General features: G+C 49.5%; 2 protein-coding genes across 3 annotated transcripts; one reads left to right on the top strand and one right to left on the bottom strand.

Moving 5' to 3' along the window:
* Positions 1 to 335: 335 nt before the first annotated feature.
* Positions 336 to 24,475, bottom strand: ELF5 (proline-rich family protein). Of its 2 annotated transcripts, XM_048700125.2 has the most exons (9): positions 24,241 to 24,475; positions 14,343 to 14,436; positions 8,942 to 9,027; positions 7,299 to 7,348; positions 7,138 to 7,207; positions 6,973 to 7,054; positions 6,481 to 6,884; positions 5,789 to 6,316; positions 336 to 877 (listed from the first exon to the last, which is right to left on the bottom strand). In XM_048700125.2, exons 1-9 carry the CDS (start codon positions 24,319 to 24,321, stop codon positions 653 to 655), a joined length of 1,620 nt encoding a protein of 539 aa, XP_048556082.2. In that variant the 5' UTR covers positions 24,322 to 24,475; the 3' UTR covers positions 336 to 652. The 2 variants fall into 2 exon arrangements, with proteins under 2 accessions (XP_048556082.2, XP_087399982.1); XM_087543856.1 differs by lacking the exons at positions 8,942 to 9,027; positions 24,241 to 24,475.
* On the top strand, positions 17,994 to 20,467 carry LOC147985050 (uncharacterized). Its single transcript, XM_087543855.1, has one exon. It carries the CDS (start codon positions 18,434 to 18,436, stop codon positions 20,426 to 20,428), a length of 1,995 nt encoding a protein of 664 aa, XP_087399981.1. The 5' UTR covers positions 17,994 to 18,433; the 3' UTR covers positions 20,429 to 20,467.
* Positions 24,476 to 25,210: the final 735 nt, after the last annotated feature.

Genomic DNA, 25,210 nt, shown 5'->3' with positions numbered 1-25,210 from the left:
TTCTTTTATGCAAGGCAGCATGATGTTATACAAGCTGACAAAGAGCTGATACTCATTTTCCAGAACCATCGTACTCCCTCCTATCCAAATTAGGTGAGGCAGACTTAGTACAACTTAGTACTAAAGTTGTACTAAGTGTGCGTCAATTAACATGGATATGAGGGAGTACGAAATAAATCTGATTTTGTAGGCTTCAGTTGCTTTTCTAATTCATCCAATCCAGATAATACAGCAAGCCCCCAAAAAAAAAATACAGCAAGCTGCCAGTAGTGTTTCCCACGACCAGAGTTATCTCAAAGTCGTCCAGGGGGTCGTTACACAGACAAGTGGATAGATATTGTTGCCCTATTAGCTAGAGCGGCCAATCAAGTGCTTCCATTTAAAAAAAATGAATCAAATGCTTCCATTGTTTGACTCGATACGGCTGTGTTGCACAATGACAACAACGAAAGATTTGTTGTTGATAGTTGTCTCCCCATTTCGAACTGGAATACATCTCAAATGCTTGCTCATGGAAAAACAGAAATGGTTTCTAAGATCATAGCAGGAAAAGCCATTCATGAGCCATAATGCAAAGAACAGAATCATGTTCAGGTTCAGGTTCATGACCAAGCTGCTGACAGCCATCAGGGAGAAGGGACTGGATGCTGAGCTACTCATCGAGGGCACCCAGTTGCTTCATATCCTCCAGGAATGCCATGTAGGAGTCATCAATGCTTTGTGGCTTAGAAACTGAGGGTGAAGGCTGGGCTGCAGATTTTATGGGGGTTACTGAAGGCTTCAGAGCAGAATATGATGGTGCTGATGACTGCTGCTGCGCCTTTGGTTTTGGTTTAGGGAGAGCGGATTCTCTCTTAACTCGAACTGATGCAGGAACCTGCCACAGAAATTAGTTTGAGTTCTTCGCTCAGTGCAACACAGAAGCTAACAATTTAGATGCAACAGCTATTTAATACAAAACCCTGACAGAACAAAAATTTACACGAATATACTAGGTGAACTGTTCAAACTTGAGCGCGCAATTTGTTTCGTGTAAGACAGCATAAAAGTAAAATGTATTTTAATTTATATGTAGGACAGCATGATAATCCCCTGAGTATATTTAAAAAAATTACTTGAAATGACCAGCAAGGCAACAAGCATTACATTTCAGAATTTTGTTATTGTAGGATGTGGACAAATGTGGATACTGCAAACTAGTAGTACAAAAAGCAATATGCATAGTAACCAGTCTTAGAACTAGTACCATAAGAAAAATCAAACACATGTTAGGGACATAAAAAACTTGAGTTGGTAGTAGTGCACTGGTGCCATAAGAAAACTTGCACGTAAAAACATCTCAACGCTCCACAAGAATAAGAGCATCCATGACAACTTCATGCATGTTAGGAACCTTGCCCTTTGGCTCCACAAGAACAAGAACCCAACGCTATACTATTCAAGCTTCACATCCCGGAAAGCATTTGAGTCGGTGTGATGGGAGTATATTCTTAACATTCTCCAACGGCGAGGCTTCCCTAGCAGATTTCGTGACTGGATTGCTAGTCTTCTTCGCACCTCCACCTCTCAAGTCCTCCTCAATGGGGTGCTGGGCACCCCTATCATTCATGGTCGGGGTCTTAGTCAAGGTGATCCGCTTTCTCCGCCGCTCTTTGTCATCGCCATAGGATCCGGGGTCGTGGTACCATCCTTCGGACTTCGTTATATGCGGATGATGGGGCTGTTTTTGTGGCACCAATCAAGGAGGATATTCAAAACCTTGCCCGTATCCTACATGGTTTCGGTCAGGTGACGGGGCTGCAAACAAACTTCATGAAGAGCTCAGTGGTGCCCATTCGGTGTGGGCACTTGGATTTGGATGTCATTCTCGAAGGCTGCCCGCCATACGAGCTCCTTCACCCATGAGATACCTCGGCCTCCCACTCTCTGTTTGGTAGCTTAGACGCATGGACTTTCAACACCTCGAGGACAAAATTGCGGCAAAACTTGTGCCTTGGGAGCACTTACACATCACCAATGTGGGTTGTAACGCACTCGTGAAGTCGGTTCTCACCTCGCAAACTATCCATCACCTCAAGCCACTTATCATGCCCCCACCCATCCTTAAGAGCATCAACAAGATTGAGCAGGCCTCCCTTTGGGCCAGAACTAATAAGGTGACGGGCGGAAAGTGCAAGGTAAATTGGGAAACTATATGTCGACCAACCCACTTTGAAGTGCGTAGTGTGTTGCACCTTGGGAAATTCGCTAGAGCTCTTCGTTTACAATGTCCTTGGTTTGAGTGGCGGGACCCGACGAAGATTTGGGTTGGTTCGGGCAACCCTTGCGATGAAGCGGACATGGATCTTTTTTATGTTCTTACCACCATTACCGTCGACAATGGTGAGAGGACCCCTTTTGGGAAGCACCGTGGCTGAATGCTAAAAATCCCAAGGATATCACCCCCCCCCCCCACCCCCCCGCGCCCTTCCCCCTTTATCTTGAAGGTCTCGAAGCACAAATCTTGGAAGGTTAGCGCAGCCATGCACGAGGATGCTTGGGTTAAGACCATTGACATGTGCTCCGGGCCATTGTTTTTAAGGCGGTAAGGCGAGGCAAGGCGCTGGGGGCGCCTCACCGCTAAGGCATCAGGCAAGGCGACGCCTTGAGAGTTCCGGAGAGGGGGGGGGGGGGGGGGGGGGGGAGCCCCATAACTTGCTGGTTGCTCCAGCCTGCTGTCCTGGAGAGGAGGATCTGTGTGAGAGGAGGGGGAGAAGCTGCTGGATAGGAGGGGGAGGAGGGGGGAGGCATACCTTGCTGGTTGTTGTTGTGGCCTGTGCTGGAGAGGGGGGAGGAAAAGGCTGCATGAGATTGGGGGGACCAGCTGCTGGAGAGCTGCCGGAGAGGAGAAGGATCTGGGATTAGCTCTAGCCGCCACCAAATCTCCAGAGAGGAGAGACAGTGAGACACCTCTCCCTATCGTGCTGGATCTGGTTTGCTCTGTTTGTTTGGACTCTTTCTATCCCCTCCGCGTACTTGTTACCACACGAGGTAATCTTTCCTGCTCCTGTGTTCCCGCGCGAGGGGCTTTTTCCCGCCTGAACCTCTCTCTCCCCTGCCTGAGGCATCTGCTTTTGCCTGAGGCGAGCAGGAGGACGCCTAGGCGGACGATCTGGACACTCTAAAGACTAAGGCGGATGCCTTACTCTAGTTTGTAAGGCGAGCTCGACGCCTTGGCACCTGGGAGCGCCCTGACGCATAAGCGTCGCCTAAGCAACGCCATAGTGACGCCTTAAAAAAAATGCTCCGGGCTATCTTGGGATCATGTCGCCCAATTCATCGAGCGTTGGTCTCAACTTTCCCATGTTCTTCTTGATGAAGCCCAAGACTATCATGTGGAAGCTATTTCCTAGTAGGGAGTACTCGGTCAACTCAGCTTATAAGGCTCAATTCATAGGAGCTATCTGTTGGAGATATGCCCTAGAGGCAATCATGTATGATGATATTTCCTATGTGCTTATGAATAAAGATAGTCCTTGGACATTATCAATGATGTGTATCAGCAAGTACGTGACTTGTTTGTGGGACTATGCATTGTATGATGGCTGTCCTAAAAGGACCCTAGTCGAAAGGGCTGTGTGGACGCACAACCGACTAGACTAGCATATGACATGGTTGATGGCTTGGTCTCACTGGCCATGGAGCATTGGATGCTAACTAGATAATATAGACTCGGAAGGGTCTGATTGGATTCAACATAGTCGGATCCGAGTTGAGATAAGGTCCAAGTCGGACAGAACCAACTATGAGAATGAGACGTAGCGATATGTCATCTGTGAGTCTCTAGTACAACATACGTTCTATGTCCTAAGACCTGAGCTGGCGCATGTACTCGGGATGGTGACATACCTGCTTTGGGCCGACCAAACGCTACTCCGTGACTGGGTAGTTACAAAGGTAGGTTTTGGGCTTGTCCAGACCCATGCTGCGAGACATGCTCGAGCAAGATGGGATTTGCCCCTCCGATCAGGAGAGATATACTCTGGGCCCCTCGTGTGATCCGACCAAGATAAGCATGGCCATGCGACAGGGATTATGAGATAATCCGGTTAGTGGTCGGCATCACTGGAACGAGAAAGAGGTCGGGCTAGCACAAGGATGACAGACTCGCCTTGAGCCCAACAACATATATCGTGTGGCAAAGGGAACACCAGGTTCATCGGACACTTGGAGTCTGCATGCTTTGCTAGAGGCCGCTGCCGAGTTGGATGTGATCTGACTCGCAACCAAGTGAACCAGAACCTAAGGGGTCGCGCGCTTAAGGGAAGGAACCTGTGAGGCCCAGTCCGACTCCACGAGTCAGAGTGATCCTACTCGGACTCGGATCCAGGCCGAACAGATTTTGGGCCTTAGGGTCCGTGCGAGGCCCAAGTGTTGAGCCCGCGAAGGACGCCTATATAAAGTGGGGGTGCGGCACACTCGTGCGGTTGATCGCTTCGGCGTTGTCACTAGGGTTTGCATGTGTTGCGAATAGCCACCTCCACTCATCGCCGACTATGTGATTGGACCTAGCAGTCCGCCGCACAGTGTTCCTCCTGCACGCGTGGATACCGTTAGAGGCGGTGCACCTGCGCCGCTCCGGCGAACTTATACATGGGATCCACGACCGGCTGTTCGAGGGAGATCGGACGAGGAGGGGACGATCCATGTGGACGCGCTGCCCCAACTCTTCTTCCGCTGCACGGCACTACACGTCTAGTGGTAACGATCTGTGATCCATCTCCCGTAGCATGTTCTTGGTTGTTCTGCACGTAGGAAATTTTAATTTGCAGTCGACGCACCCTACCATAGAACCCAACACTATCTTCACACATATGAACAAGGTCATCTGGAAAGCTTGGGCACCATCGACGGTCAAGTTCTTTGCTTGGCGTGCCATTCAAAATAGGGTGTGGGCGGCCGATCGCCTTGACCGGCGGGAAAGATAAAATTGTGGCCTTTGCCCGTTGTGCAAAAGAGAGTTTGGATTCGCCACTCATCTTTTCTTCAAGTGTCGATACACCTTGCGCATGTGGAGGTTGATCAAAGCTTGGTTTGGTCTTGACATCGACCCCTCCCAATGGGCGACTCACCACTCCATCTGTAGTTGGTGGATCTATATGGCTACGCGGAGCAAAGCAATGGCGTCCCTCACAATGCTCGCCAATTGGACTATTTGGAACTAGAGGAACTCGAGGATCTTTCGGAAGAAATCTACGCCACCTCAAATCATCTTGAACAATTTGAAGAATGAGGCAAAGCTTTGGGTCCTTGCGTGGCCGAAGCGCTTGAGTAACTTGATGCCGGGAGAGTAACGGCCCTGCATCTTTTTTGGGGGGTTTTGTTTTTTTGCTACCCATTGTCATAACCTTCTCTTTATTAATGAATGTTTTTGCCTCGGTGTTAAACAAAAAACATCTCAGTAACATGTCATATGGACTACCTGATAGTCAGCAGATTTTGTAATTCAGATGAGAACATATTTTAAAATTGTCTATTTGTTGGAAAGCTGGTCCCAAAACCTTTTGTAAATGGCAGATATAACAGTGATCAAAACCCAAAACTGAAAAGGCAAAATATACTGTTTGCTGCATTAGGTCATCGTTGCTATGGTATATGTGTTTCCTTGGAATGATATACCCAAGCCTTAGTTCATATCACCATAGTACACGGTTTTAATACTCTGTTGCTGTGTTTGAGAACTTTTCAGGAAATAAGCAAGTGATAGCATTCATGCAGCAAGTCAATAACCAGAGTAAAGAACACATACCATAGCTGTTAGCTCAGGAGTATGTTGTGCTAATGGTCTCTTTACAACTGTTGAAGCAGCCGATTTGACGTAAGATGGCTGCTGAGGTAACTGCGGCCTTGGGCCAAAAACAGCAAATTCGGGTCCTGGAAAAAATGGAGGCCTAAGCATTGCTGACGGACCAGGAAGTACACCAAAGGGTGCCATTGGCATTTGAGCCGGAGTTAATGCTGGAGGAGGTGGAGGGGGCCTGGCAGCAACACCAGGAGCCATAAATGGTGGCCTTGAATCTGGTTGTGACGGTGGTGGAGGAAATCTGACCATTCCTGGACTTAGAATATCAGGTTGTACTGGAGGCATCATTGGAGGCCTTGGAGGCAAAGGCAGTAACTGCGATGGATGCGGTGGAGGTGGTGGTAAGAACCTTGAAATTTTAGCATCTTCTTTCACAACAGGAGTATCCATAGCAGTATCGTCAGTAGCCTGTATTTCATTCGAGTTCGGTGGCAACCTAGGGGGAGGTGGAGGTGGAGGTAGCACAACTGGAGCCTGCAAAATGAAATTCAAAGTTGTGACCGGAACTAGCAGCCAAATAATAAACCAAACGAAGAGAATGGTAACTGAAATATTAATAAGGATTTTCAGGGAATGCATAAATAGTAGTAACATATTGGAAGAGTCAGAAATATTTAAAATAAAAATTGAAGTAGCACCTGTGTAGAATCTGCCGAGCTTGCACCCTCTCCAACAATTTGTTTATTAAGCAGCTCATTTGTACCAGGTAGAGGTGGTTGTTGCAAAGGCCGCTGTGGTGGAGGAGGTGGTGGCAGTAATATATGATCTAACACAGGTTCTCTGGGAGGTGCACCAGGAGGAGGAGGTGGAGGTGGCAGCAGTAAGCCTGGTGCTATTACAGCGCCAGCAGGCTTAGGTGGGGGTGGGGGCGGTGGTGGGGGTAAAGGTAAAGAAGGGACAGATAGATCTGAAGGTTCTGAAGAGGCTGGCAGTGGAGGGGGCGGTGGAGGAGGGGGCATGGTGGAAGGACCTGCTTCTTCAGATTCTGTCATGGAAGATGAAGCCCCAGCACCAACTGAGGAAGGCAGTGGAATCCTTGGTCCTATTGTCAATCAAGAAACAAAAGTGAGCAAGACGTTTCAGCAAACTGTAAAAAAATATTAAGAAAATATCCTACAAGTTATGCTGACCTATCGATGATTTGTACATAGGAGGTTTGCCAGGTGGTGGTGCCCCAGATGGGTTCAAGGTTGGGTGATAGTAAACAGAATCCTGCAGTACAAACCTAGTTAGTATCTGTTCTGAACATGCTGTAACATATATCAATGGTGTCCGAAGAACTGTAAATACCATACTTCAGGCATAGGGTTTTTAGCTCTGTCATCTTCGTCTGCTGCAGGCCGTCTCTTTGGTGGTCCAAGATGGCTGGTTGGAAATGAAATACAAATTTAATAAACGAAAACAATTGCATGTAAATTTAATGAAATGAATGTATAACAAATGAAAAAATTCTCACCTGAACATAACTGGTTGCTCACCCTTTTCTTTCATCTTTTCTTCATATTCCTGGCACAGATATGAAAAGGCAATGAGGTACCATGCTCCCAAAAAAAACTAGTTATAGCATATCCCGTCAAGAAGTTGTACAGAAATTAGAAGATTAATACAAAGTCCAAATAGGTTTACCAAGTACCAACACATTAAAAATCACTCATACTGTGTCATAATGTGAGGGATATATAACTCATGAATAAGATAATACTCCCTCCGTCCCAAAATAAGTGTCTCAACTTTGTACCAACTCTAGTACAAAGTTGTACTAAGCTTGAGACATTTATTCTGGGACGGAGGGAATAACAGTCTTCAGTTAGATTGCATAACAGAGTCGATACAGATGATTCTGTAAAAGGAATGATCCCTTTTAGTTCTAACTTTCCCCTGTTATCAAAACCAAATGTTTCTTGTGAACACATCAGAATACACTAACATAGTTCACTAACAGCATGGGATATTTAACAGAAATCCTCCAAATATCATGTTCCTGAATCTTGATGAAATTGTAACAGTTTTTTTTTCCTTTCTTCTTAACTCATTGGGCGGCCACTTGCATTTCCTCTTAAAAAGAGTTCCGGACAAACTTAAAAAATACTAACAAAAGATTGTGGAAAAGGAAAAAATAATATGGAACCATCGATAGCAAACAAAACCTAATGTGCTGCCCAAAATGGTCCCTAGCCTGTCGTGTGCGTGGAGTTGGAGGTGGAAATTGGGATCTGATCGGAGGGAATAGCAAGGTTCACCCTTAGGCACACGTAGAGGCTCGTCCCTTGCCGTGACACTGGAGACTCTGAACTCTGTTCAGGGCAATTTTCTCTGTTTCTTGATTGATAACCCTATAATACAAACTATCCTCCCTTTATATAGATCAGAGAGGTCGCATAACCTGGAAAGCAAACCAAGTCTTAACCGTTGGGAAAGTAAAGAGAACTTCCTAATATATATATATATATTTCCTAGTGATAAACTTGGACTTCTTTGCTGCCCATTCTAAGCTTTGTGGTGATGGGGTCGCCCATGGTGTGGTGGCTGTTGGTGGTGGGAGGCTAAGGAAGGTCCTCTCTGATACCAAGATGTTGTGTGCGTAGAGTTGGTGGTGGGAACAGGGATCTGATCAGAGGGAATAGCGAGGTTCACCTTAGGCGCACGTAGGGGCTCGTCCCCTGCCATGATGCTGGACGCTCTGAACTCTCAGTTTCGGGCAATTTTTCTCTGTTTACTTATTGATAATCCTAATGCAAACTATCCTCATGTAACTTGGAAAACAAACCAAATCTGAACTGTTTGGAAAGTAAAGACAACTTCCTAATAGAGATATTTCCTAGGGATAAACTTGGGACCTCTTCGCTGCCAAGGATTAGCCATGTGCCTGCCTAAGGCCCAACTGTTTTGTATTGTGGTTAGGGACTGTGCTGCAGGTTTGGGCCTGCGGCTACAGTGCTGCCCCCAATACTTCTCCGTAACATGGTCAGAGAAAATTGAAGGAACGGTTAAAATCTTGTATGTTTGATGGACTAAAAAGATATTAAAATCGCAGTAATGGTAGTGAAACCATTCGAGACTTCCAAAAGAAAGTCCAACGTATCTGCAGAATAAGAATACCTTCCTTTTCTTCACAACAAGATTATAAGTATCCTCAAGCTGTCTTTTCTTATGTTTCCTAGCCTTATCCAGAGCACCATCGGCCTCTGCATCAACCAAATAGTAATTAATCACTCAGAAATACAAGCTTGCCAGAATCATTAACATACATTTCCTCCTCGCAAACAAATAAATTCAAACAGGCAACAACGTTTCTATAAGCAAGCAAATCTTCTATATCTAATTAGCTGCCCCACTACTAAATTTCTCTACACGTGCGTGCTTCCACATCACCTCAATTGTTGATAACCGTTAGATTGAAGTTGTGTGACATCTGCAAGTCATGCATGTACTCGTAATTTACTTTTCTGCGTTAATCTATGCACGCAAACCATGCCACCTCATCAAGTCATGCATGTCTTTTTTTCCTGGAGGAATCAAGTCTACGCATGTCAGTCCCAAGTAACACTTTTTGCGTTAATTTTTGAGTGGTTATGGACAGTATGACTTGATAAGGAAAAATATGCATGTCAACACATTGTGAATGACATACTTCACATTTGAATTTAATATGTTTTCATGTAGCATATATACACTGGCCCTGGGCCCCCAGGAAATACAAGTTGCATATTTCCTAACATGGTATTAGAGCCTAGGTAATTTTTTCACACCCACAACTTGTGCCTCCGATCCAATCTCGCGCCACCGCCATCCTGTTCTCAACTAGCCGTCGCTGCCTCCCCTCTCTCCCCTTCCACGCATGACTCCTCAACCGCTGTTGGCGGTCCTTTCACATGCTGATCAGTGCCGTCCACTGTTGTCAGGTCATCCGCCACCGCTAGTTCTCCGCAGCCTCCATGCCATCCGTAGCCAGCCGCCACCATCATCCACGCCAGTCGCCTCAGATCTGATCTGTCGCGCCATCCGCCTCCCAATCTGATCTCTCGCGCAGCTCCATTCCGGTTGGTTCATATCTAGCGTGTCAGCTCGTAACCGCTGACGGAAGTGGGCGCTAGAGTGTTGGGCTCGTTGCGTACGTGTGCAGCGGTCAGCCAGATCAGATTGGTTTGCTCCACGCAAAAAAATGGTGATGTCCAATGCAGCAAGCTACGTGTCCATTCCATGTTGCCACATCATGTTTGATGGTGTAAACTACACCAAGTGCGTCGTGTTTATGTGCGCTAATATGCATAGTATTCATCTATGGGGCGTTCTCTGGCAAGGTTTCTTGTCCGACGTGCCTGGTTCCTCACGTGGTTCCTACCCTGCAGACGCCACCGGTTCTTGCCTCAGATGCTTCCAAGGCTGATAAGGATGTCGCCAGGCTGCTGTTGATGTTGTTTTGCTGCTGCTTATGAGCAGCAGGCCTCGGACTACCGAACGGCTCTTAACACTTATCATAATGAGCTGTCTTTCTACACTTAGTGGTTTGATAATGATGCTCGGCTATTCTACGAGCTGGTGTTTTGCCTCAGTTTTCTTCTAAGTTTGTGGGCTTCTCTACTGCCTTCGACATGCGGACCCTTCTCCGAGAACGCTATCGGCTCTGGTGATGCCTTGTACCTGTATGTGGTCCACCACAAGCACGCGAAGGGTGACTCTAATGTGGATGATTTCTATGCACAGAGCTCTGCTATCTGACGTCAGCTTGACTCCCTCCGCACTGCTCGTTGTGGTTCATGCTAGTGTTGCCGGGCTGTGAGGTCCAACTTGGAGTTTCAGTGCATCTACGAGTTCTTGTCTTGGGTCAGTAAGGAGTTTGAGCCGCGGCGCGCTCAGCTGTTTGCCCGTGTGCCTCGTGTTTCTCTCTTCTGGAGGCTCTTAGGGGTTGTTTGGATAGGAAGATTATGCAGAATTGCTTCTCCTTAAACGTAATTTCGGTTGTAACAACTTAAAATTTTGTTTGGATTTTCTAATCTAATCATGGACATATAAAAGCAAGTTCGACAAGGCCCAAAAAAAATAGACTTTAGAACAAACGAACAATATACATTTTTGCACAATCCAATTTTCTATATACAAAAGATTTAAACGGATTGCGGCGGAAAGAATCGATCGCTGGCAGCGATAAGGGCACACAACGGGATTGCTCTGTAACCGCAACAACGGCAATGTGAGTACCATCCTCTCCATTGGTATTACATCAGTAATTTGGACGTCTTCCCTGTGCGCACTTTCACCATGGGCGCCTCCGCGGGCAGCGACATGAGAGCTTGATGATGTTGCTGTGAGCACATCTATTACTCATAGTAGCATTGCTTTTCCTATAATTAAGGCGCTCCATCGTACGGGAGACCTAACAATCGATTATTCGATCATTACTCGGGTGGATGAGCACGCAATTCAGCTGATCCTACTCATCATACGAGACCACAACAGCAACTACATCAGTGCATGGAGAGTTATATGAAGCGGAAGGGTCAAAGGTTTTCTCTAGCGTGGGACAATGGCGCGAGGGCAAGGTCGTAGAAGAGATTAATGGATCAAGATGAAGAAGACAAGTAGTGATCACAGAATAGGATTTTCAATAGGCGGCTAGAGCGAAGAACTGCATCATCATGTTTTCTTTTTTTCCCATCCAAACAAAGAATTGTGTATGCTAATCTTAACAGAAAAACTAACTAAAAGTAGTTTTCCTAAAAATCCTCTAAAAACTCATTTTCTAAAATCTTGCATCTAATCCTCAGTACCCAAACAACCACATACTGAGACTCACGCTGAGGAGACTCGCCTATGTGGTGCTGGTCTGCTTGAGGTTCCCTTTTGTGCTCGCTACTGGAGCTCCTGCTAGGCCGCCTACTACACAGGCAGACAGGCTACCTCCCACCCTGGTCCTCCACCACTTCTGCCCACTCCTAGTGGTGGGGTCATGCTTGTATACACTACGGCTATTGCAACAGGGATGGTCGCTCTGAGTTTGATTGCTTCAAGAGGAAGAGGCATATGCGCAGCTCTTCTTCTAGGACTCGTACTCTACTCTGACACTCTCAATTGTCTCCTTGAATGAGCAGGATATTACGAGACTTAAGTGTCACTTGCAGCTTCGGTTCTGCAAGCTCTGTGACTGATGCTTCTGGCACTAAGAGACCACCCCCTACACCGATCCCCTACGAATTCCAGATTTTGGAGCTTCCTTTCATATGTCCTCTGATTCTTCCACCTTGTCCTACCTTAGCTCTCTTGATTATCCAGTTCATGTTCTTACAATTGAAGGTACTCCCCTTCATGTTGCTAGTCAAGGCACTCTTAGCACTTCCTTTTCTATCCCGATGTTGCTCATGTTCCTCGACTTACCATGAACCTGTTTTCAACTGGTCAGCTTACTGACACTGGTTGCCGCGCCATTCTTGGTCGACTCTTGTTTTGTTCAGGATCAGTGCGTGCATGCTTTGGTTGGGGCTGGCCCTCACCGTCGTGACCCTCAAGGACTTTGGGAGGTGGAATAGCTTCATGTTCCTTCCGCAGCCACCACCGTCACCAATCTCTCTACATCCATCGCCTCAGCTACCGGTTCCTTTCAGTAGTGGTGTCATCATCTGGGTCTTTGTGACTCTCGTATGTCGTCTTTAGTTCGAGATCTTCTAGGGTCTATCTACGGAGATGTCTCTTTCGAGTGTCAAGGTTGTAGGCTTAGTAAACATACCTTATCATCATACTAGTGAGTCAGTATCTCATCCTCCGTTTGATCTACTTCATTCAAATTTATGGGGTCCAGCTCCCTTCGCTTCGAAACGAGATCATCGATACTATAATGTGTTGATTCTGCTGGAGATTACATCTCCAAGATGTTGCGTGGAGTCCTTGCTGTGCAGGGTAATCTTGCCCAATTCTCTTGTCTAGGTGCTCACGCTCATAATGGTGTGGCTAAGCGCAAGCATCATCACCTTCTTGAGACGGCTCATGCGCTAATGATTGTTGCTTCACTTCTCCCTCATTTTTTGGATGAAGTTGTTTCTACCTCCACCTATCTCATCAACCTTCAGCCTTCTTCTGCACTCCAAGGTGGCATCCCTCTCGGAGTTCTTTTTGGTCGTTCACCTGGCTAGTCGACCCTTCGCTTGTTTGGTTGTGTTTGTTACGTTCTTCTTGCACCCTGCGAACACACCAAACTGACTGCTCAATCGGTTTAGTGTGTCTTAGGTTACAGTGATGAACATAAGGGCTATGCTATTGGGTTCCTATCAGTCGTCGGATACACATTCCTCGGGACGTGACTTATGATGAGTCTCGTCCCTTCTACATGCGTCCATCCTCCTCGACCTTTTCAGTGGAGGATATCTCTTTCCTCATTTTTTTCTGACGTAGTTGTCACTTTTGTTGATCCCTTGTCCACCATCCCACTGCCCCTGCTCATCCAACTATTGCATATCCGACGCTGCCGGCTCCTATGGTTTCCACACCTCACTTGTCACATGATTCTACACTTTCATCCCCGATGGCTTCCCCGCCTCCATCACCTGAGTCTATCCCGGTGGTTCCTCCTCGTATTCTTCCCTCTTATCCTCACTATTATACCCGTCGTCCACGTGTTGTGGATGAGTCTACTGACTAGCCATCTACTTCTGGTGTGCCATCTTCGCCGTATTATAGCCTACTTATGGCTTTTGTGCTCGTCCTCACCTCGCCATTCACCACTATGGTTTTTCTGGCACTGCTAATCTTGAGTTGGCTTCGTATCGTGATGTAGTTCATCCTGAATGGCAGCATGCGAGGTAGAAGAGATTGCCGCACTTCAGCACACCGGAACGCGGGATCTTGTTTACCTTCCTCACTGTGTTTGTCCCATCAATTGTAAGTGGGTCTACAAGGTTAAGACTCGCTCTGATGGTTCTCTTGAGCGCTAAAAAGCTCGTCTTATGGCACGAGGCTTTCAGCAGGAGCGTGGGCATGATTACAGTGAGACATTGCTCCTATGGCCCATGTGACCATTGTTCGCATAGTTCTCGATATGGCCTTTGTTCATCACTCGTCTATGTCTCAGCTTGATGTCAAGAATATCTTTCTTAACGATGAGTTGTGTGAGGAGGTTTACATGCAGCCACCACCTGGGTATTATGTTCCTGATAGCATAGCCTGGCATGTTCGTCGGTCTCTCTATGGCCGCCCCTTGTGCCTAGTTTGAGTACTTCACCTTCGTGGTGACTGTGGTTTGTTTTCCAGCAAGTGGTCATGATCCTGCGCTTTTTTATCATATTTCCGCCCGTGGTCGGACTCTTCTTCTATATGTCAGATGACATGATCATCAAAGCAACGACTCAAGACACATAAAACTTAGAATGCTAGGCCTCTTACAAACAAAGCTGGTAGGGCAAGTAAATAATCATCTGATTCTGCATAAAAGATAGGTTTTTAAAATGGTCTGTTTCTAAGACATTGATCTAAAGGTCTGAATTAGCCTCGAAATACAATGCAATATACTTACTCATCTTTTCCAACTTCTCAATCTGATCCTTTATAGCATCTGGGTCCTTTTTCAAAATTCCAACCTCCCGTACCTTCTTTCTTTCTTTTTTGTTCTGCGGAGCAAAGAAAATGATAAAGTTTGAGAAATAAAGATGGATTAAACTACTTGGTAACAGACTAGGAAAAATGCCCGTGTGTTGCACCGGGAGAAAAATACAAATCGAATGCTATGCGAACCTAATAAAGCAAAAAAGAGAAATAATTTATTAGTAAACAAACCAAAACCTAGAAGTTGTTAGGGTATTTGCCAAACTTCAGTGCATACTACACTTCAAAGCCAAGTGATCATCATAGGCAGTATATGTATCAGCGGCAAAGGACAAATAATGCTATATAACAGGAAGAGAAATAATTGCAAACTAATTGTACATATAAAAAGGGCAAGAACACAAACATGATCATCTGAAATGAAGTTTCAATATAACAGCAGCAGACCAGAACTTTGTTCTCAAAGTGAGGTAAAAGTGCTAGTAAATGTAATTTCTTGAGACCACAATTGTAGTTCGCTTGCAGCACGCAACCAAATAAGCAAGCAGCAGACAACCGAAAGTGCTCATAACTAACAGGTGTAACACAGATAGAACTGGAGTCTATGTCAGACTTTCAACAGGAACAGTTAATATCCATGACACGATAGACCACTGAACTACATGTAGACCATAAAGGTGCCAACAACACGATAGACCAATGGGCTACATGAGCAAAATTATTTAATAGTCATCTATGTCACCTAGTACTATCTTATTAAGCAGAACATGCTAACATGTGAATTAATGGTTAAAAAAGTTACTCCTGAAAAACACCTTACAAAGCTAGAGAGAGCACTAATTTTGAATGTTCTAAGAGCAATGAAAAGACTTGCTCACATAGCGGTATGGACTATGCACTGACCATAGTTAGCAACGACAGAATAATTATTTGGAGTGTGGAATTTGCAAAGGATAGTGCCAATAGAGGAATACAACTGAATAAAATAAAATTCCATTAGCAGATCGCCAGGTTTGGAATGGACCGAACTTATTGGTGCAGGCTATATATAAATATAATAACACTGCCATATATGCCTCACACGTCCATAGTTCGAATAGCAAGGAAAAACTTCATATGAATTGTTTCCTGTGCATCAGTCCGGTGCCTTTTGGCCAGGCATCAGGAACCATGTAATTAAGAAACCTCCTGTGTAACTCAAGTACTCCATGCAACTAATTGTATCACGGACAATTTAAAACCTGGAACTAAACAGTACTCTATTAGACATGATTTTGAGAAATCTTGAGAAATTTTCATCATGTTAAATGCCAAATATATGGGAAACATATTAATAGTGCAAGCATTATTGTACCTTATCTGTATGGTGAAAGGAAGAACAGTTTGATATAATAAGAAATTTAGCATATTTTTTGAAAAGGAGGATTGCCCCCTTCCAACTAAACAAATTTAGCATATGTTCAAAGCAACAATGTAAGATACAACATTATGTCTGTGTACATAAAAATATAAACAAACTCGGCTTGTTTCCATGGTCAAAGTGGCTTGTCTCTCGCGTACAGAGTAGCGCTCATAGATTTACACATGTACACATCGGCTTCTTGTTCAAACAATAGGGATTGACCATTGGACCAAGCTGATTGGGTGTTCATGAGAGAAATACAACGGCTAGAGAAAAGGCTTGCACCACTGCTCCAGTTTCTCTAGTTGGAAGTCTCAGCGGTGACAGCGGGCGGATGATTCGCTTAAATCATGAGATTAATTTACTGATTGACATGAAAAAGGATGTTATATTGCAGCTTGCAGGGTGGTTGGAAATTAAAACGGAAGATATTAAAAGATTGGGGAAGAGAGTGATTGATGAGGCAAGATTAAATCATGGCCTTTTTCAGATAGATTGTAGTTTGAGTGGAACTTTGACGTACATGACGGCTACCTCTACAAAATCCACAAACAAACTGAGTCCCCAAATCAAACAAAAATGTTTCTCATCTGTTTAATAAATATCACACATTAGATATACTATAATTAAGTGAAAATATCACAGTAAAAAAAAGTACTGGGAATTTGATTCGTAGCCCATATTGTAAGGAATGAATCACATCCTCCACTTTATATGTGAAGTCTTTGACGGATATCCAAAGGTTGTCTGACAATCATCACACACTTTTTAACAATATCTGTAGTCCTATTTAAGACGTTATATGCTGAAGAAACAACGACCTGAATAAAATCTGGCTAGCGAGATTAACCAAACACCCGATCCGCCATTGAATTTATGGATCCCTGGTTCAGGGGTAAAAAGAAAGCCCGGGGGGTGAAGGGATGGGTACCGGTGTCACTGGCGGTGGCGGGGACGGTGTAGCCGCGACAGAGGAGCTTCACGAGCCATGCCACGATGTTGCCCGAAGCGCCAGTGCCGCGGACCACCTTCGCCACCCCGAGTGTGATGTGCTGCCTCGTCGCCCATGCCATCGGGACGAACGTGTAGATGAGCATGCGGACGATGCAATGGCCGACGAGGGGCACGAGGTGGCATGTCAAATGTGCCTGTTAACACTTAACAGCCCCCGTTGGTGTCATTCTGCCATTGCAGCTGCGACCGCGCCGAATCCGCAGCAGCCTCGACATGGGAGCACGCATCCTCTTGCCGTCTAGGTAGGCTGCGGAGGGAGAGGGTTGGGGGCTTGGGGTGTTAGGCGGGGGAGAGGGAGGGGCAGCGGCTGAGGAGGAGAGAGGATTTGGAGGAAGGTGCGGCGCCGGCATCGGGTGTCGCCGGTGGGGCCGGCGCACGGCGAAGGGGCGGAGCCTGTGGTGGCGGCGCGCGGTGGAGGGGCCGGGGGCGGATCTTGCCAGAAGATTCGTTGGATGGCTTGAGGCCCATGCTAGCCGGTTGAGGCATACTGGGCTTCGTTGGGACAACGAGGGATGAATTTTTCTCCAACGACGTACGAAAACTTCCACAAGGACGTGCGGAAGCCAAATTAGTACCACCTCGTTTATATTATGATTTTGTCCATACAAATTATAAAAGCGTATTATGACATGAAAAGAAAGCGTATTGTGACGGTGAACCCGACAAAGTCAATCCGTGCTTTATTATTAGGGAGAGATTAAATGAATTACAAGTGTAAAAAATCTTTAGCATCAGTCTGATATGAAACTGGGGTTAAAAAGACAAAACTACCGACAAAGCTAATAAGTGGACATAACATAGTGTGTAAACTCTGTAATGACCACTATTGCCGCCTTACAGTGTTGGTGCATCTGTACCAGGATACATGACGAGGGATACATTTCCAGGTCAAAATGATGTGCACCAAAAAAATGTGACATCTGAAGATGCAAGAGTACAGCACAGAACAATTGCAGCAACTGGCTTTGGTTACTTTGACAAACTAGATTGCTCCTAAAGTGCCCCATCAGATAAAAGTACCATAGAAAACTGGAGTGACATAACAAAGAAGTATAAGGGCCATTTCTTTTGCTAGCTTTTTTGGGCTTCCAGAATAAGCTGCCCCCTACCCAGCTTATTCTAGAAGCCCAACCAAAATTTTCTTTTTTAAAAGCCTACTAGTCAAGTCTTAACTACTAGGCTTCTAAAAAAATAAGTTTGGTTCAGCTTCTAGAATAAGCTAGGTAGGGGGCAGCTTATTGCAGCTTATTCTGGAAGCCACCAAAAGAACTGGCCCTAACTAAGCTGCTAGGCGATATGTTATGACCGGCCGGGCCTACAGCCGTAGGAGGCCCACCGGGCAGGCTTAGGCCGCAAGTTATCTTAGTTTTATTTTCAGATCGTGGTTATATATACAAGTTGTAAGACTATTTTCAGATTTAAGCAATAAGACTATTCTGTTGCCCGGCTCCCAGAGGAGCCGGAACCTTAAAACCCTAGCCGCCTCCTGCTTGCGCCGCAGCCGCCGAACCGCAAGGACGGCGCCCCGCCGCCGGCCGCCGCGCTCCAGCCCTCGCCCACCTCCCTCGTTCCCCTACATCCTACGCCCTAGGCAGGGCAAAACCCTAGTTCCTATCACCTTGGTATCATCCAGCTCGGGTTCGACCATGTCATCCTCACCACCATCGCCGTCGCTGCCCCTTACCACCACCACCACCGCCGCGCCATCGCCGATCGTCACGGGCCCGCTGGCCCTTCCATCGGCGCCGCTGGACCTCCTCTCCGACGCGTCCACCGGGCTGCTGCCGCCCCCCGTCACCACGACACCGCCATCTCCATCGACCCTGCCGGCCCAATACTCGCCGGAGGCCATGGCTGGTGTCCTCAACGACCTGGTTGTCGTGGTCCAGGGCATCCGGCTTTACCTGGCCAGCCCGTACGTGCCGCCACCGCCGCTCCCACCACCCGTGCCCTCCGGACCGCCGGCTCTCCTGTGGTACTCGGTGCCCGCGGCCCTCACCGGAGGCTACCCGGCGCTACAGCCGCCGGCCGCTCCAGCACCGGCCTGGCCGCAGTGGCCTGCGCCAGCGCCCGCGGCGCCACCTGCGTCTACCGCGCCCGCCCCAGCCCCGTGGCCGGCCTGGCCCGCGCCGGCCCCGTCTGCGCCGAGCCACGCGCCATCGCCGCCACCCAACATCGGCCTAAGCCAGGCCACTCCAGGAGGGCTCCCGATTCAGCAGGTGCGGTTTCCACCGTCGCCTTCTCCGATTCCGGCCTGGCTCACCGGGACGTCGCCACCGCCAGTTTACACGGAGGCCGGGGACCCGTCAGTGCCCCCGCTGCAGTCCGGGGGACCGTCATCCGCTCTCCGCATCGCCGAGCCGGTGGGCACTGGCGCGCCGACCCCGACGCCACCCCGGTTCGCCCGGATCGACTTCGCCACCTATGACGGCTCGGACGACCCTCTTAACTGGTTAAACCAGTGTGACCAGTTTTTCAGGGGGCAGCGCACGCCTGCGTCGGAGCGCACTTGGCTCGCTTCCTACCACCTCCGGGGTGCAGCCCAGACATGGTACTACACCCTCGAGCAGGACAAGGGCGGCATGCCTCCCTGGGAGCGTTTCCGCGAGCTGTGCCTCCTTCGTTTCGGGCCCCCACGGCGCAGCAGCCGCCTGTCCGAGTTGGGCCGTTTACCCTTCACCTCCACGGTCCAGGATTTCGCCGACCGTTTCCAGGCTCTGGCGTGTCACGCACCGGGGGTGACGGCACTACAGCGGGCTGAACTCTTCGTCGGCGGCCTTCCCGACCACATCCGCGTGGACGTCGAGATGAAGGGGCCCCAAGACCTGCAGACGGCCAAGTACTATGCTCGGGCGTTCGAGCAGCGCGCCCAGGACTTGACACGGCCAGCCGCGCCTCGTGGGAGCCGACTTCCTCCACGGCCACCGCCGCCCGCGCCCGCACCATCAGCTGCATCACCGGCGGCCACCCCGGCCGCGACACGGCCCTTCCGGCGCCTTTCGCAGGCGGAGCAGCTCGAGCGCCGCAGCCTGGGGCTCTGCTTTAACTGTGACGCGCCCTACGCCCCGGGCCATGTCTGCCCGCGCCTCTTCTACTTGGAGACGACCGACGAGACCGAGGACGAGGACACCGATGCTGGACCCGGCGACCCGACCGCCGTGGAGGTCGCGCCGGCACCCACGCCCGCGCCAGCTACGGCAGTCGTCGTCTCACTTCACGCATTGGCCGGCATCCGTAATGAGCGGACGATGCTTGTACCGGTCACGATCCATGGCGAGACTCTAGTGGCCCTCTTGGACACGGGTTCTACACATAACTTCCTACCTGAGGCTACTATGCGGCGCCTCGCGCTACAGCCGATCAGCGGGGAGCAGCTGCGAGTCACCGTCGCTAATGGCGACCGCCTCCGCTGCCATGGGCTCGCTCGGGACGTGCCCATTACTATCGGCGACGAGCACTTCACCATCACTTGCGCCGGCATTGATTTGGGCTGCTTCGACTTCATCCTCGGTGTCGACTTTTTGCGGACTCTCGATCCCATCCTTTGGGACTTCGACACCCTGACGATAACCTTCTGGCGTCTCGGCCGACGCATCCGGTGGGAGGGCGTTGGAGGCACCCCGGCGACGCCTCCGCTCTAGCTGGCCGCGGCCACCACCGAGGCCGAGCATCCGGCCGAGCATCCGCTGTTAGATAACCTCCTGCAGCAGCACAGTGATCTCTTTGAGGAACCACAGGGCCTTCCGCCGGCTCGGGTCTACGACCACCGTATTCACCTCCTGCCGGGCTCGGCACCGGTGGCAGTACGGCCCTACCGGTACCCTCAGCTGCAAAAGGATGAGTTGGAGCGGCAGTGTGCACTCATGCTTGTTGCGGGCATTATCCGGATCTCCACATCACCATTCACGGCGCCGGTCCTCCTCGTTTGCAAGTCGGACGGCACGTGGCGCTTCTGCATCGACTACCGCGCCCTTAATGCTCTCACACTTAAGGATAAGTTCCCTATCCCGGTGGTCGATGAACTCCTGGATGAACTACATGGGGCGCGCTTCTTCACGAAGCTAGATCTCCGGTCGGGGTACCATCAGGTGCGCATGCATCCAGACGACATCGCCAAGACGGCGTTTCAGACTCATCACGGCCACTTTGAGTTCTTGGTGATGCCCTTTGGCCTCTCCAACGCCCCGGCGACGTTTCAGGCCTTGATGAACGACGTCCTCCGGCCCTACTTACGTCGGTTTGTGCTCGTTTTCTTTGATGACATTCTTATCTACAGCCGCCTCTTGGGCAGAGCACCTCCAACATGTGGCCATCGTCTTCAACGAGCTTCGGGCGCATCATCTTCAGCTTAAGCGCTCGAAGTGCTCGTTCGGGACACCTTCGGTCGCTTACCTGGGCCACGTCACCTCTGCCGAGGGAGTGGCCATGGACGCCGACAAGGTGGCGGCCATCGCCGCCTGGCCGATTCCGCAGTCGCCCAGGGCTCTCCGCGGCTTTTTGGGCCTTGCGGGATACTACCGGAAATTCATCCGGGAGTTTGGCGTCATCGCGGCCCCGCTCACGCGCCTTCTCCGTCGCGACGCCTTCTCTTGGGATGCGGAGGCCACCACCGCGTTCGAGGCCCTTAAGGGGCCCTCACGACGGGTCCAGTCCTGCAGATGCCTGATTTCGACCTACCGTTCACCGTTGACTGCGACGCCTCGGGTGCGGGTTTCGGTGCGGTCCTTCATCAGGGCGATGGACCCCTCGCATTCTTCAGCCGGCCCTTTGCCGCCCGCCATCTTAAGCTGGCGGCCTATGAGCATGAGCTCATTGGCTTGGTGCAGGCGGTGCGTCATTGGCGGCCCTATCTTTGGGGTCGCTCCTTGCGGATCCGGACGGACCACTATCAGAGGCTCTCAACCGTACCGTAGCACCAGTGGATCAGTAAGCTCTTCGGGTTTGACTTCACTATCGAATACCGTCCGGGTCGCCTTAACACGGTCGTCGACGCCCTATCTCGGCGTGACGCCGACACTGACGATGGGTCGGCTGAGGGAGCGGCCTTCTGCATCATCATCAGGCCCTCCTTCGCGCTCTTCGCCGACATCCGACGGGCGACGGCCGCGGCGGCCGACGCGCTTCTCCTGCAGCAGCAGCTCGCTGCGGGGGAGCTGGATGCGCCGTGGCGCCTCGCCGACAGCCTGCTGCTACATGGCCGCCGGGTTTTCGTCCCGGCGCATGATGATCTTCGTCACCAGGTGATGCGCCTCGCTCACTCGGCGGGCCATGAGGGTGTGCAGAAGACGCTCCATCGTCTCCGCGCTGACTTCTACATTCCAGGTGATCGTGCCCTGGTTCGTGACTGGGTGCGGTCGTGTGTGACCTGCCAGCGCAACAAGACGGAGACGCTTCAGCCGGCTGGGTTGCTCCAGCCGTTGGAGGTGCCGTCCCAGGTCTGGGCGGACATTTCCATGGACTTTATCGAGGGCCTCCCCAAAGTAGGCGGCAAGTCCGTCATTCTCACGATGGTCGATCGCTTCTCCAAGTATGCCCACTTCATCGCGCTCGGGCATCCCTACACGGCGGCATCTGTTGCTCGGGCCTTCTTCGACGGTATTGTCCGTCTCCACGGGTTTCCATCCTCTATCGTCAGTGATCGGGATCCCGTGTTCACTGGACATGTCTGGCGCGACCTCTTCCGGCTGGCAGGCGTTAAGCTCCGCCTGAGCACAGCCTTCCATCCTCAGACCCACGGCCAGTCTGAGGTCGTTAACAAGGTGATTGCCATGTATTTGCGTTGTGTCACAGGTGATAGCCCTCGCGCATGGGTCGATTGGCTATCATGGGCGGAGTACTGCTACAACACCTCTTATCACTCCGCCCTCCGTGCGACGCCGTTTGAGGTGGTGTATGGCCGGCCACCACCGCCAATTCTTCCGGTTGATCCGGGCCTGGCGCGGACCGAGGCGGCCGGGGTTCTTCTGCGGAACCGTGACGAGATGCTGGCAGAAGTCCGGCAACGCCTCCTCCAGGCCCAGCAGTTGGCCAACCACTACTACGACGGCAACCATCGCGAGGCGGAGTTCGCGGTGGGTGATTGGGTCTGGCTGCGTCTACTTCATCGCTCTACGCAGTCCCTGGACCCCCGTGCGAAGAGGAAGCTGGGTCCTCGTTATGCCGGTCCCTTTGCTATCCTGGAACGCATTGGGAAGCTGGCTTACCGTCTTCAGCTTCCAGCGGGTGCATGGATCCATGATGTCTTCCATGTGGGTTTGCTCAAGCCCTTCCGTGGAGAGCCACCGGCGGTTTCCCCCACTCTACCACCAGCTGCTGACGGTCGCCTACTTCGGGAGCCGGCCAAGGCGTTGAAGGCTCAGCTGCGTCGTGGCTCCTGGTACGTGTTGATCCAGTGGGGTGGCCTTACTGAAGAGGATGCTACTTGGGAGCAGCGCGAGGAGTTCCGCCAACACTATCTAGATTTTCAGCTCGAGGACGAGCTGTTTGCGCAGGCGGGGAGAGATGTTATGACCGGCCGGGCCTACAGCCGTAGGAGGCCCACCGGGCAGGCTTAGGCCGCAAGTTATCTTAGTTTTATTTTCAGATCGTGGTTATATATACAAGTTGTAAGACTATTTTCAGATTTAAGCAATAAGACTATTCTGTTGCCCGGCTCCCAGAGGAGCCTGAACCCTAAAACCCTAGCCGCCTCCTGCTTGCGCCGCCGCCGCCGAACCGCAAGGACGGCGCCCCGCCGCCGGCCGCCGCGCTCCAGCCCTCGCCCACCTCCCTCGTTCCCCTACAGCCTACGCCCTAGGCAGGCAAAACCCTAGTTCCTATCACGATAGCATTGCTATTAACCTTTGTTGGGTGGCATAGCAAAAAAGTAAATCCAACTGAGCAACAAAATCAAGCTACCACCCTATTCTACCAGAGATTGTCTAAATCCAGCCAAAACAACGGACAGCCAGGCAATTTTACATCACAAAGCAGAACAAGCTGCAGCTTCTGGTCAAGACTGTTCACAGTTAAAATTACGGGTATGCTGCCCAATTATGACTATCCATTCCGCGTGGCATAGTGGTACAAGTGTATGATTGGTCTATCTGCTGCATACAAGCTCTTCAAGCGAAATACCTAGTATCTTAGTGATGTCAAATGTAAATATGCTTGTTACATGCAAGAATGCCACAATGCATTGTCCAATTGAACCAAAACAACGACTAGTTTACTAGGAGTACGTGATAGCATCTCAATCGACCGTAACGAGCACAAGAGGATCTCATGTTAAAACGATCAGAAAGCTACGAAGTCATTGCTGAATTTCCACCTTCAGATAGCCCTAACCCGCCCCACGAAACAACAAATCTAACGAATCGAACTACTATCGCTATTGCAGCGTACGAGTCTTGTTCAGATAACCCCCCACAAGAGCGCAAGCCGTAGGGCAGAAACCCTAGGGTTGGAGACTCACCCGCTTAAGCTCCTTCCTGCGCTGCTCCTTGCGGAAGGCGTCGGTGGGATTCATGACTTTCCCTCCCTTAGTTGTCTTCATCTTTCCCCCTTCCTCTCGCGCCTCCGGCGACGGAGCGACCGAGCTGCACCGGCGGCGGGAGATTTAGCCAAGAGAAGAGAGGGGGGACTTCGCGGCGAACGTCGTCGCGATGGGGTTCGGGTCGGCGTACCTTCTTTCGCTTTCTTTAAATTCTTTTTATTTAACTTGTTTCTTTTCTTTTGCGAGGGCTGGCTTTTTCGTTTTTTTTTTAGGGGTCTTTGTGACTTGTGAGGGCTGCTGGGTCAGCGTGAAAAATCCAGGGCCGGATCTTTTATTAAAGCTGGGCAGCTCATTCTAGAAGCCCAACTAAATATATTTATTTAAAAGTTTACTATAGCATATATGTCCGTGCGTTGTAATAGAAAATTTTGATGTTTCGTACATGTCTCATAACATCGGATTCATTATAAAGAACATGTTACAATGCAACATTCTTCTATAAAATGAACATAAAAAATAAGATGCAATTTAGCCATGTTTATATTGTTTTCCTAGCATAATTTCCCACTAATTCCATTTAAGTATAATCCTTACACTAACTACTATGACGTCCTCACCCATTTTAGTCACGAATCAAATCCTTCATTTTCCATTTTAGTAGCTCGTGCGGAGCATCCCACAATCATCCCATGAACGCACCTACACCTCCAACAACACCACTTGGACCAATGATAAAAGCCCGAGTCAAGGCTATCGAAAATAAGGTGAACTCATTCCTCTCCGAACTTCCATTTTCTATGCATGAAACATGGCTACTGCCTAAGTCTGAGACGTTGTGCATGATTAGGTATCAAAAGGATCCTCCCAAAGATGCACGTGAAGATGTACAAACCCCTAAATTCACGGATGAAGAAAACCAACGGAAGGAGTCAAGGACACCTCCCAGGAT

Source organism: Triticum urartu, chromosome 2A, assembly GCF_056163025.1.
Source record: "Triticum urartu cultivar PI428250 chromosome 2A, HENAU_Tu73, whole genome shotgun sequence".
NCBI lineage: Eukaryota > Viridiplantae > Streptophyta > Magnoliopsida > Poales > Poaceae > Triticum > Triticum urartu.
The sequence above is the reverse complement of the archived record's forward strand: the minus strand, read 5'-3'. Positions and strand labels throughout refer to the sequence as shown.